Source organism: Xiphophorus maculatus, chromosome 3, assembly GCF_002775205.1.
Source record: "Xiphophorus maculatus strain JP 163 A chromosome 3, X_maculatus-5.0-male, whole genome shotgun sequence".
NCBI lineage: Eukaryota > Metazoa > Chordata > Actinopteri > Cyprinodontiformes > Poeciliidae > Xiphophorus > Xiphophorus maculatus.
In genome coordinates, this window is record NC_036445.1 from 15,763,590 (window position 1) to 15,776,998 (window position 13,409).

At 41.1% G+C, this 13,409-nt stretch overlaps 1 protein-coding gene across 4 annotated transcripts in view; it reads left to right on the forward strand.

Moving 5' to 3' along the window:
• nbeal2 (neurobeachin like 2) overlaps positions 1-8,058 on the forward strand; it is a 53,526-nt gene extending 45,468 nt beyond the window's left edge. For all 4 annotated transcript variants that reach the window (XM_014470845.2, XM_023330890.1, XM_023330892.1 and 1 more), the window contains 15 exons: positions 28-168; positions 255-385; positions 474-583; positions 673-790; positions 1,929-2,026; positions 2,343-2,456; positions 2,544-2,627; positions 2,714-2,823; positions 3,297-3,469; positions 3,570-3,664; positions 3,767-3,883; positions 5,448-5,609; positions 6,011-6,159; positions 6,641-6,776; positions 6,940-8,058. In XM_014470845.2, coding sequence (XP_014326331.1) covers positions 28-168; positions 255-385; positions 474-583; positions 673-790; positions 1,929-2,026; positions 2,343-2,456; positions 2,544-2,627; positions 2,714-2,823; positions 3,297-3,469; positions 3,570-3,664; positions 3,767-3,883; positions 5,448-5,609; positions 6,011-6,159; positions 6,641-6,776; positions 6,940-7,047 — 1,846 coding nt within the window. In that variant the 3' untranslated portion in view covers positions 7,048-8,058. The remainder of the gene's footprint in view (positions 1-27; positions 169-254; positions 386-473; positions 584-672; positions 791-1,928; positions 2,027-2,342; positions 2,457-2,543; positions 2,628-2,713; positions 2,824-3,296; positions 3,470-3,569; positions 3,665-3,766; positions 3,884-5,447; positions 5,610-6,010; positions 6,160-6,640; positions 6,777-6,939) is intronic.
• The last annotated feature ends 5,351 nt before the right edge of the window (positions 8,059-13,409 follow it).

The window sequence follows — 13,409 nt, forward strand, 5'->3', positions numbered from 1 at the left end:
AGCCCAACAATTTATTTTTTTTTTCAGGTACGAGAGCTTTGAAGACCCATCAGGCACCACCGAGAAATTCCACTATGGCACACACTACTCTAATGCAGCAGGAGTCATGCACTACATGATCCGCATGGAGCCGTTCACCACCCTGCATATCCAGCTGCAGAGCGGCAGGTGAGGACTGTGGCCACCGTGTGATATCTCCCAGATATCTCGTGTGTTCTCCGTTCTCACGATGCGACGTGTCGCCGTCGTTTCAGGTTCGACGTCGCAGACAGACAGTTCCACTCGGTGGCGGCGGCCTGGCAGGCTCGCATGGAGAGCCCGGCCGACGTCAAGGAGCTCATCCCGGAGTTCTTCTACTTCCCGGAGTTCCTGCAGAACATGAATGGTGAGACGTTCCACAAGTAGCGGCAGCCCTGTGCCGTTCCGGGATGTCCGCCGCGGTATGAAAGTAATCCGTTTAAATTCTTTGCTAGGCTTCGACTTGGGCCGCTTGCAGTTATCTCAGGACCTGGTGGCAGATGTGTTGCTGCCTCCCTGGGCGACATCAAGGGAAGACTTTATCAGGAAACACATGAAAGCCCTGGTGAGTCACCAACAACACACAGAGCCATAAAACTCAGTCATACCTCTGCTGCCAGAATTACAGCATAAAGAGCAACTCTTAAATTGCAGGAGTCCGAACACGTGTCCTCCCACCTCCACGAGTGGATCGACCTCATCTTTGGATGCAAGCAGAGAGGAGAAGAGGCGGTGAAAGCTCTCAATGTTTTCTACTACTGCACTTATGAGGGTAAGGCTGCAATCAGGACTTTCGTGAGGAAACAAATGAACAAACTGTTTTTGTGGTGATCCTTGCCAAGTGGAAAAGAAAACATGTGAAGTGTGTTTTTCCATAGAATAACACATAGAATATGGGCAAGAATCATTCCTATTCTTTTGTGTGCTTTTAGTTGTTTCTGTGTGCATGAACAAGCTTATTTAGGTTCACAACAGAAAATTATGAGCTAAACAACACGAGTAAAGGACTAATTTGCTCGTATTAGTGGTTATTCAGTTTAACTCTTTGCTGTGTTTGTTTGCTTCCCCTTGGGACTTATGAGGAAATAGAAAAATGGCTAAGGAAAAACGGAGTTGTGTGGTAGTGCTTCCTCAATTTCAGCTGACAAACAATAACAATGCAGAAACATCAAAAAGAAAATCCGTCTGTATTATTGCCATTAAACTTAAAACCAGATAAATACTCAGTTGGCCTTAAACTATAGGAAAGGGTTTTTTTTGTTTGTTTTGGTCCACTTTCATCCCAAATTTTATGACACCACTGATCTTTTGTTTATGTTGTTTATATGACCTTTTATGAGAACACTTTGACTCTAAGGGGTTTTTATTATTTGTCCTGTTTTCAGACTGAAATGTAACTTTAGCCACGTTTTGTTACTTATTACACTCTAAACATGTGTAAAGTACCTTTTTATAAATATTTGCTTTGATATCTCAGCCTTTTTTAGATCTCTGGCCATGACTGTCACTGTGCATGGCAGTAATATAAAACTGGGTATAGTTTTAGTCGCTTTGAGCTTTTAAATTTCATCTCTTGACTGTGGATAAAGGCCAGTTTAGGCGAGCAGCATTTTTTTATTTTTTTTATTTTTTGTAACCAGTTCCAAACGTCTGAAGATCACAATACATTTTGACTTGCTTGAATTGCTCGTTTTCTAGTCTTTTTGTGAGGTAAATATACCGCTCTCTGAAATAATGATAATAATAATAATAATAACAATAATAGTAAGGAACATACATATTGATTTATTTTAAGACTTCTCGTCTGAAAATTGCTTTACATAAACTTATGAAAAAGTTGTATCTGACCTCTGAATATCTCACTTTTCTCTGGGAAAAAGTTAATATTTGTCTTCTATTGGCTGTTGCAGGTGCTGTGGATCTGGACGCCATTGCCAATGAGACAGAGCGAAAAGCCTTGGAAGGAATAATCAGCAACTTTGGACAGACTCCCTGCCAGCTGCTTAAGGTACACTAAGTGAAAGAGAAAATAGAAAGTGACCCTTTTTTGAGGCTCTAGTTAACATTCTTTTAATATAATCTATTCTAATCTACAAATTAATAATAGCTATGCATTCTTGCATAATTTAGCCTAACAGTTCAGTCATATTGTTTCAACCAACCAAATTAACATCCTTCGGGTGTAATTGTTCTGCAGGTTTTTAAAAAGATCAGAATTTCAGCTCTTTTAGAGATTTGAATCACATCGACTTTAAAAATGCTTCCGTCTGTAATTCAACATCAGAAAATGGCAATGTTTCTCTGTAATCTTTGTCTCCGATCAGGAGCCTCACCCTCCTCGAATGACGGCCCAGAATGCATCTCGGCGGCAGGCCCGCCTGGACAGTCTACCAGCAAACATCTTTGAACACCTCGGCAAACTTCGGCCATTCGTGGAGGTCAGGTCTCGTGTGCTCATCTAATTCCACTGATTTAATAATCGAACGCACCGTATTCATTTACACGTCTACCTGGGTCTTCCTCAGGTGGTTAGTGATGGACTTCCTCTGGTTCAAGCACTGGTACCAAAGAATCAGAATCACTCCATCATGCAAGGCTCAGACACCTTGGTAACGTCCAAACCAAGCTCAGTTACAGCAGTTATCATTTTACGAGCTTTTTTTATTCTGACGCCAAGTCGCTTTCTTCTGTACAGGTGACTGTAAGTTCAAGTGGCTTGATTGGGACACACAGCTGGCTTCCATATGACAAAAACATCACCAACTACTTCACTTTCACTAAAGATCCGACGATGACCAATCCAAAGTGAGTGAGTTCATAAAAAGTGCATGGTAGACTCTTTAGCTTAGCGCTGGCCTTCAGGAAACTCCAAAGCATGTTATACGTTGTTGTTTTGTCTGGTTGTCATGCAGTGTGGGTTACAGATGTGCTCCACATAAAAAGGGAAAATTTGATATTCTCCCTGATGCATAGTTGGTTTTCTTCAACATGATCTGGTTCAGACAACAAACTGTAATGCCCACACCAGGCTGCTCCTTTTATGTGACTCCCAGGCTTGGCCCCACTAAGCCTGACAGAAGTCCTCCATGGTCATAATTGTTGGCAAAAATAAAATAAAAAATGAAAATCATGTTCAATGAACTCTGAACAATGGATTCTACTTTCATCCCATCTGTATCCTATGAGGAACAAATGTTGCAAGCTTTGACCTGGTCGCAGTAAGATCCCAACAGACTCGCTTGTTTTAAGCTTGCTTCAACCTTTCTTTGTTTTTGCAGGACTCAGCGTTTCCTGGCGGGACCTTTCTCTCCGGGAGTGGAGCTCAGCGCTCAGGTGCTGGTGGTGTCCAACGACGGCCGTCTGCTGTTCAGCGGGGGACACTGGGACTGCAGCCTTCGCGTCACTCAGCTGGGGAAAGGAAAGCTGGTGGGCAGGATCTGCCGGCACATCGGTGAGCTTTCTCATAGCATGCGGAGAAAGGGTTCTTTCTTTTCTTCACTGGCATGAGGTGATTTTTAAAAAAAAAACATTTTATGTGTGTATTTGTTAAGATGTCGTTACCTGCTTGGCTCTGGATCTGTGTGGCATCTACCTCATCTCTGGTTCAAGAGACACGTCCTGCTTAGTGTGGCAGGTTTTGCAGCAGGTGAATATCTTTGCGCCCTCCACACAGACCCACACTGAGCTGCTCTGGCTGGAAGTGAAGCCGTCAGATGTGTATTCACGGTTATTTTAAATTGTCCCACAGGGCGGATTCTCCAGCGGCCTGTCGCCTCGGCCTGTGCAGATCCTCTGCGGACACGACCAGGAGGTGACCTGTGTGGCCATCAGCACTGAACTGGACATGGCTGTCTCTGGGTCAAAGGTCAGAGATGTTACGGCTCAGCACAAGAAGATTCCGTGACTAAAATGTCGTTTTAGAAATCTCATTGCCTGGTTTCACATCAGTGTGTGTCCTGCTTGTGGTTTTTTTCCATCAACAGCAGGTTTCTGGAGTGTTTAACAATACAGCTTTGTCTATTCGAGCTAAATATTTACAATATGCCTCCTGCAGCTTGGAGGGTCTCTAACAAACAAGATGCCAGTTGTTCTGTGACACAACTAAAACTGACATAGGTGGTCCTTCCTTTCTATTTTCTAGGATACACTCAGATGCATGTGGCATGAATGTCAACACATAATATATGCAATGTGTAATAGGAGCTAAACCCGGTATTCTTAGTCTGCTGAAAAAGAAACCATGTTGCGGTGTGTACTTTCTACATCTCATCCTGCACTCTCTGTACTCCAGATGGATGTTCCCCAGTGCCTTGTAACTCACTCTGGGAAAAGCATCTGCAGCAGAAAATGTTCCTGTGCACGTTGCGTGTGCGAACTGCTGCCGCAGGAAACCAAATCGTTAGCACATGTTTCTGAACTTCTTTAATAAAATGACTTTAGTCATTTCAGCTCGTCAATTAGAGACCAAAGCAGCCTGCGTTAAAATTAGATTAGGTGTCATGAAAAAAAAAGGAAAATGCAACGTTTGTATACGTTTGCTCATCAGTGTTCCCGGGCAGTATGGAAAAATCTGGGATTGGGTTTAAATATTTTTCAGATTCAAGCAAATAAAGAAGAACATGTGTATGCCATCCATTCATCCATCCGTCCTTCCCTTTCTTCCCTGAAAATCTGTTGTTTTTTTGTTTTGTTTTTTTAGGAAAATGTGGTAAAAAAATAGAACTGAGAACTCTGGAAAAATGAACAATATTAGGATGTGAGATATTCAGGAACCTTGACCTCCAGACGAACAGCTTGGAGTTTTGTCAGACAGACTTTTCCACTGAACCTTTTAAGACTCAAACTGCTGACAGAACCGCTAGCAGTAACATCTTAATCCAACAACTCAGACAATAATGAGTCATTGAACACATTAGCTGTTCAGTACATATACACATGTAGAAAAGTGAAGTTTTTAGCTGATCTCATCTGATCCTAGACGACTCTGCATATGAGTTTGAGATGTGTGCTCTAACCATGACATCACTCGTTGGTTTCGCGACTGTGCGTTATCTTGTTTTCGTGTGGTTGGAAATGACCAAATTAGGAAAAGAAAGTGGAGCCTTGGAGTGATAGTTAAAGGCTGATTAGACAAAAATGTGTCTTTGAAGTCTAAGAAGGTTTATGTGGTAGAGGAAGGAAACCCAGTCAGGAGGAAGGCTGTTACCAGGTAACACTGCATTCCTAAGTCTTTTCTCCTAGACCGTCCGCTATTTCATTACCTTCGTTAATATCGCCAGCAAATTAAAAATGAGAAACAGAAAACTATTAAGAGTCACAATACTTCCGTTGAGGTCTGTATACATGTTGAAAACTCTTAATGGTCTATCTGTGTGAGCAGCTGTTGTACATTTCCTGACCCTCTGCCTATTGCTTTGCTTCCTTCCCAGGATGGGACTGTGATTGTGCACACAGTGCGACGGGGACAGTACCTCCGAACTCTGCGGCCTCCTGGAGACAGCAACGTACGCGCCCCCATCACTGCGCTCCAAGTCGGGATGGAAGGCCACATCGTGGTGCAGACGTCTCAGGAGGAACGCTCTCACAGGAAGGTACGTAAAGAAAAGTACTCACTCCCCCTTGAGCCTTTTCACAGTTTGTCACGTTGCAACCTCGAGCTTTAATCTGTTTTGTATTTAATTTATGTGACGGACAAACACAGACCAGCGGTGTGTACTGTATGTGTTAGGGTGTCTAATTAAAAGTCCAAGGGCCAACTGCACAAATATATCTTGCAGATTTTTTTAACAGATGTTTCGCAAACCTTGTATAATCTTTCTCCAGCAAATGTGTGCTTCTTTATGCTGGTCTATCACATGCAATCATAACAAAATACATTCGTTTTTGTGATTATAATGTAACATCTTGTGAAAAGCTCCATCTTTGACTACCACAGCCACCAAAGAAGAGCAGTGCAATTCAACTGGTATTCATGTGATGATTATTCCTTCAGGGCAAGCACTCCGTTCATGTTTACTCTGTGAACGGCTGTCTGATGTCCTCTTTCACCATGGAGGAGCAGATGACCGCGCTTCACCTGGTGTCTGAATACGTCATCCTGGGGACCGTGCAGGGCAGCCTCCACGTCCGGGATTTATTCAGGTAGAGACTTTCCGAATAAGTCATTTATTGAGAGTTATTTCACATTTTGTCACATTACATTAGTGTATGTTTTTATTTGGATTTTATGATAAACCAACAAAAATTGACACATGATTGTGAAATGGAAAGTAAAATGCTGCATGTTTATATATATATATTTATATATATATATATATTTTTTAGAAAAACATTTGAAAGGTTTGTCCACATGAGTCAATAGTTCTAATTACTAGTCATGCACATCAAGAGTGAAATATTTGCTCAATATAATCTGCAAAATAATTGAAGCTCAATCAGGCTGACCAAGTTTGCTCTCTCTATTGAAGAAAAGCATCCACACAGCACATATTTTTTTAAATAAATAATACAATTTATGTATTTATTTACTTATGATACTTTTTGTTTAATCAATTTAATTGACTAAATTAAATAGATTTGACTCTTAAAGATAAGTCAGCTCTAACATCTCCCCGTTTTGCAGCCTGGACTCTCTGATAACGCCCCTGGCCTTAAGGGTTGCTGTGAGGAGTGTGTCTGTCACTAAAGAGTTCAGCCACATACTCGTGGGACTGGAGGACGGGAAGCTAATAGTGGTGGGGGCAGGGAAACCTGAACAGGTGAGAAGCCAAACTTCAAGAGTGTGTGAGATGGAAAGGCGGCGAAGAGGGAGGAGAATAATTATACGCAGAGTATTTGTTGAGAACCAAGTTTTTCAGACGATGGTGTAATTGGTGTGACCGATCCCTTGTGAATAAAATCCACGTTCTCTCCTGTTCTCAGGTTCGCTCCGGACAGTTCTCCCGTCGCCTGTGGGGCTCCACACGCCGCATCTCTCAGGTGTCGGCAGGTGAAACCGAGTACAATCCTGCGGAGAACGTCGGCAAATAAGAGGAATGGCGGCGCGAGGACTTTCCTTAAAAACAAAACAAACAAAAAAAAAACTGGGGGAACTTTACTTATAAGCCACTGATATCTCTCTGGGAGAGAAATTATACACTGAGCACTTTTTAAAAAAAAAAAAATCCTAAATGTTTTTATATTTTATTGCAGATTCCTTTAGCAGGTGTGCTGTTTTCAATCAGCATCAATCCAAAGAGGCCTTGTTCGTCTCGTTTCTGGTGGAAGAGCTCGGGGCTGGGAGGGGCTTTCAGGCTGTAAACTCATGATGGACCGCGTGAACTCTTTGAGTCACATTGCAGCGGAATGACTCACTTTGATGAACACTTAGACTCAGACAGAAGTGACGCTGTGAAAATTACCACGACCTTCACCTCTTCCCCCTCCCCAAGCACCATGCACAACTCCTTTTGTGTTGTCAGAGCCACAGCTGGGATCTCTGCACTCTTTAAAAAAAATCTCCTAAAGCCATTGATTGGCAACAGGATCTTAAAACTCCTGGAAACTTGAAAGACACAAAAACGAAACCGCAGTAGACGTCGCTCGAGATTTCCACGTTGCAATACTGGTGAATGCCACAAGAGGGGAGCGTTAGGCGGGAGGAGGCGGAGGGATTGTAGAAAGCTTGTGAACCTCTGCTGTGTTGTGGGTTTTAGTGTTTGACAGATGCTTCGACTCGCAGCAGTTTATGGGTCTGCATTCCTTTTTAGGCTCTGAGAAATTAAAACCTGTTACAATTAAAGCAGCCCTGCTTTAATAGTCGAGTATGTGAAAGATATTCACTTTTTTTAAAAATGACAATTGAGCTTTCGTGTCATACAGAGAGAGCCTTCTGTTGCCTTACACACACAATCGGCCTTTACGAACAGCTTAATTTAACGGTTTTAGCGTTTTTGCATTTTGCCACATGCCTGTATCCTTGTTTGATTTCTATCGAATAAGTGCCTTTTTTTCCCACTCCACTCCCAGGCCTTGTAATAAACACTGAATTCCAATCAATGATTTTACTGTAAGATGTGACACTTTTCTGCTTCATTGTGACTCAGACGTGGAAGAGATGTTCTGAATGAAGCCATGAGTAAACTGTTATCTGTGTGAAGTTATTCACCTCTGTTGCTGTTGCAGTGAAAGAACATCTAAGGAATGGCGTGATGACTCTGCAGCAAGTTAAACAGTCCGTGAGGGAACTCTGGGGGAATTTGCTTCCCGTCTGTTTTTCGTTCTTTCTTTCTTTCTTTTATTGTCTTGTTGGTGAAAAAAGAAAAGAACACAAATTAGCTGCTGTTTTCATGAAAACACAAAGGAAGCTACATTAAGGAAACACAATCTACTGTTGAAAATTACAGTGCCTTGAAAAGTATTCGCAACCTTTAAGTTCTTAACATTTTGCCACGACCACGACAAACCTTCAGGTGTGTTTTTATTTCATTTATTCTTTATTATTATTTATTTGTGCCACTAGTGATCTAGGGCCACAAAATCTTTGTAGCAAAACGTTAGCAGCCTATCAGGAGGAAGAGGCTAGAGGAAGACATGCAGGAGGTGAGCCAGGGTCAGGAATCAAACCAGAAACATCTGCCTAAAGTGTAGCCTCCACATCTGGTGCGGCTGCTCTGCCACTGAGCTACGCGGTGCCCCAACTTAGTGTTTTTAGACAGAGCAACACAAGGCAATTGTTAAACGGGAGGAAGATGCCGCATGGTTTTCAAAACAGTTTCCAAATAAAAATTTGGAAAGTGCCTTGTGTAACTGTATTCAGCCCACCTTTGCTTTGATATCCCTGAATAAAATCTGCTTCTAAGTGTCTCAAGAAGTATCCCAGTTGGTATATAGAGTCCGTAAGTGTGTCATTTAACCTCAGTACGAATGCAGCCGTTTTGTAACGGCCCCAGAGGTTTGCCAGAGAAACTTAGCTAACGTAAAATATTGAGACCAAGAAGAAGAAGACCTGAAACGGATCAGGAATAAACATGTGGGGGAGTTTAAAACGGGGTTTGGTCATTAAACAGAACCTCAAGTTTATAACATCTCAAACAGCTCCAGCATTAGGAAATGGCGAGTGTATGGCAGAACTGCAAACCTACTGAAACGGGGCCTTCCATCTGAAATGACAGGCCATGCAAGGAGAGCATTGGTCAGAAAAGCAGCCAAGAATCCTATGGTGACTCTGGTGGAGCTGCAGGGGGCCAAAGCTCAGGTGGGAGAATTGATAGAAGAGTGGCAAAAAAAAAAAAACAGTATTGAAAGAAGTCTGATTAAAACTTCAACACAAGATGTGTAGGAGATACTGAAAACATGAGGAAGGTGGTGTTCAAAGTTTTAGAAAACTTGAGAGTGGGCTTTTAGAGTTATAATCTATTAGTTTAGATTAAGATATGTTAATATGTTACAATGACCTTGACATAAACCTAACTGAAAATCTGTAGTAGTACTTTAAAATTACTGTCCAGCTAATCTTACAGAGCTTGAGCATTTTTGCAAAAATGTATCCCAAAACTCTTGAAGCTGTAGTTACAGTAAACTGCTGACTCAGCGGAGCTGAATCCAATGTCAGTTGAACTTTTTAGATTTTTATTTGGCGAAATTTTTGACAACCATAATTTTCCTTTCACCTCACAGCTATGTGCTTCTTTGTGTCGGTCCATCACATAAAATCCCACTAAAACGCACTGAGGTTTGTGGTCATAATGTGAAAAAGAAGTGTGGAGAAGTTCAATGGGAGTGAATACTTTTACAGTGGACTGTGTGTGTGTGTTTGTGTGTGTTTTAGAGACCATCCAAGATTGAAAACAGAGACAGTTTAAACCAAGTTTATTTGATATTTGTTGTTTACAATCCATGAGGTCTTACCTCTGGAACATGTTGATAAACGGGTTTCATTTATCAAAACTCATACTACCTGATCTTAATTCAAAGATATGTCTTCACTTCAACTAAATTTCCCTCTTTCTGTGAAAACTGTGTTAAAAACAGGCAGTGATTGTGGCATTGATACTTAATACCACTCTTTTCTGTGGATTGCCTGAGGAGGACGGCCTGTTACTCCAAAGTGAGCCTTTATTTGAGCTACATGAGGACGGGGAAACTGATCCCGCTGCCACAATCATAGATCATCCAGCTTCTCTACTGTAATCACAGCTTTGCATGTGTCTGTGATTTTTAACCCTTGCTGGAGTTGAAGAGGTCACGGGGAACAGCCGTGGGTGGAGTGGAAGTGGGGGGCTTTGATCTCCTGATGGGCCGAACATCCTGTCAGCCTCCCCATAAACACCTCCGTGGGGGAACAATTTGCAGAGGAGGGAGGATGGGATGGGGGAGCAGAAGTGGGTGGTAAAACTAGACCCCCAATCAAGCTTTAGGAGGGTGAGGAGTCTGTGTGCTCACCCTGACAGAGGAGGGGGACGGATTGACACCTCTCTCTTAGTTGTGGCCCCATGTTTTTCTTTGATCCAGCAGCCTTCCCCTCTCCCACCCTGCCCACTCCTCCAGACCAGAGGGCAGGGTGAGGGGATGAATGTAATGAAATACTAAAGGATGCAGTGTAGTGAAATTTTCCAGTTGCATTTATCAAACTCTACAGGGTTAAGTTAGTGATAGTTTGGACAGAAAATGTGTTTCCAAGGAGCCACCAAGATGGAGTCTGAAACACACACCCCATTCTTTAACACTGTAAAATTTAGAGGCGTTTTTCACCTTTGATAAGATAAACTTGGGTCCTCAACCAGTCTTGTTTGTCACAGTCCAGTAAACTATTTCTCTGACTTTAGAAATAGGAAACTGTTTCCTGACCTGTGATAATCAGCGCAGACTTGCTCTTGTTGAAATGGCATGTTTGTTTGTCCTTCCTATTTTGAACATTTGGTCAAAGAAATTAGACATGTGTCAAATATCATATTTATATCCTGAGGCAACAGATTACTGATCAAAATTTTCATAGTTAGCATCTCTAGAAACAGAACCAGCTGTGCAATCATTGTTTATGAAGTGGATTTAAAAAAAAAAAACAAAAAAAACAACAGAATAAATGTACTTACATGAAAAGTTGTGAAAAGTTGCACCAAATTTAGTCTTGGCCTTTAGTCGGTCACAGTTTAAGTTGCTTATCTCTTTTTTTCTTCTCGCAACAGTCTTATCAGCTCATGCACACACCCAACTGAGACTACAGAGGAACTCAGCCCTCTTATTAATACATGAGCCCTGGCTCCTGCTAGATGATTTACAATATTAGTTGATAAAGACAGGAATTGCTTATTTATGTGAATTTCTGATTAACAATTGCTTGTTTGTTTTCCTGTGCCTTTAGAGTAAAATTATATTCTTGAGAACTGGATTGTTTCTTTAAATGGAACAGTGAGAGTCATCTTTGGCCAGTAAGTTCTGCTTTTTCAAACATGAAGTGCTGTGCTAAGCTTTCATTTCTTGAAGGCCCAAAACGATCTTATCACTTTTTCACTTCTTTATCAACAGTTAAAGACCTGAGAGGTGCATCATCCTTCTGTTGCCAGATGATGCTAAAATATGCTTTTTTTATGCTAAAATAAAATAAAATTATGCTTATATTTAATTTTTTCCCACAATTTTCAACTAAAGAAATATAAATTGTAGCTTTGTGACAGGCCTTAAGTTTTGCAATCTTTTCTTCAAAGCCTTATATGTCCGGGTGCGCAGGTTAAATTAAAAGCAGCCAGAAAAACCTTATAGAATTACTGATGAAGGCCCAGTTAAAGTTTGGGTTCTTAGAAAAGGAAAGGGTTAAAATACATTAAAATAATTTTTTTTATGGTACCACTTCAGACAATCATAGAACACAGTTCACAAGGCAGAATTTCATACCTCATCTGAGCTGAATCTTTCTCACAATTTACCTCAAGATTTTTATTTTCTATTGAATTTGAGAAAAATGTCCAGATTGGCTTAGCTGAACCCTGCAACCTTTTTTTCTGTTTGAGGTCTGTCGCCTCATGGGAATATACCAGAGTATATGGTATGTTGGGAAGTTTTTTTCCATTCTGCTTTTCCATCTAATATTTTCTGAAGTCTACAAGATCACTCAGAAAGTCTGCTGTTGCAACACATCCCCTCTGGATATTGTCTTTGTCCTTTTTTGTTGTTGTTGCATTTCCTCTCCAATTGTGTTTTTCTAAGACTTTTTGATAAACCTGGTATTAAAAGTTTCAACCTTGGGTGCGTTGCAGAAATCTTCACTTCTTAGCACAAGTTTTAAGAAAAAAAAAGAAATAAATGTGCTAAATTAAAGAAACCATCTCCCATTGATGTGAGTTCAACTTGCCTCAGAGTTTTTATGCAAGCAGAAACATCCTCTTGCTCTCTTCTCTTCCGTGAGTATGCTTTGAAGTTTAGGTCATATTGTGTATGAGAGATCTTCCCCCACATTTGTTTTCCTCTGAAGTCCTTCTGCCCCCCTGGGATGCACTCACCAGAATTTACAAGGTGTGTAATTCACCCTGCATTGGTTTCTAATCTTTTGAATTGCTAAGATCAAACATTGCTGCAGTCCTGGCAGCGTCTTGTGTTATTCACGTGTTCCTCTTTGTGCCAGATAACAGCAGGTCACAGCTGTGTGTAAGAACGCCTGAAGGGGTCGTAAAGCAATGCCCCCAACCCCTCCAGCCAATGAGAAGTTTTACCAGAAGACGGATATTTACTGCGAAGCTCAAATCCTGAAAATATCAAAGCTCACTTTTTAGTAGAGGATATTTTGGGAATTAGGGAGTTATACTAGTTTTTACAAGTCAATGGTAAAGTAGAAAGTAAGTAATTAATGGGTTCAAAAATGTTCTTACTAATGATATGCCCTCTAAGCCAATAATCTGTAGAACCAAGTTTTACTGCAAAAATGCAGCAAAATGTCTCTGTTTTTTAAAATTATGATTTGACTGGGCTACCCTAACACATGAAGACGTTTCGTCTAAACTCATCCATTACAACTCTGGCTGTAAGTTTCTTTTGCAGCTACTGACAGGATTTCTTCATGAATTGTATTGTATTTTCATCCATCTTTACACGGCAGGATGCTGCCATCACCGTGCTTCTCAATCCCAGTGCTCTGTTTTCCACCACGCACAGTTTTTACATAAACGTCAAAATATTAACATGACCAGAGCAATTTCTTCCACATGTTTGTGTATCTTATGGTTTTCTATTTAAAATTACAAATTCACATTGTTGAGATTAAATTGCACACAGTTGAACTATATTTATTAAATTGGTGACTTCATGGATAAGGTGGTTAAATACAAGTTCATAGTAAACGTTTCACAGTTTTTGGGGCGGCCGAGGGTAAAAATGTTGAAAATCCTGCATTATACTCCGTTCATGTGCTTTGTTTTAAC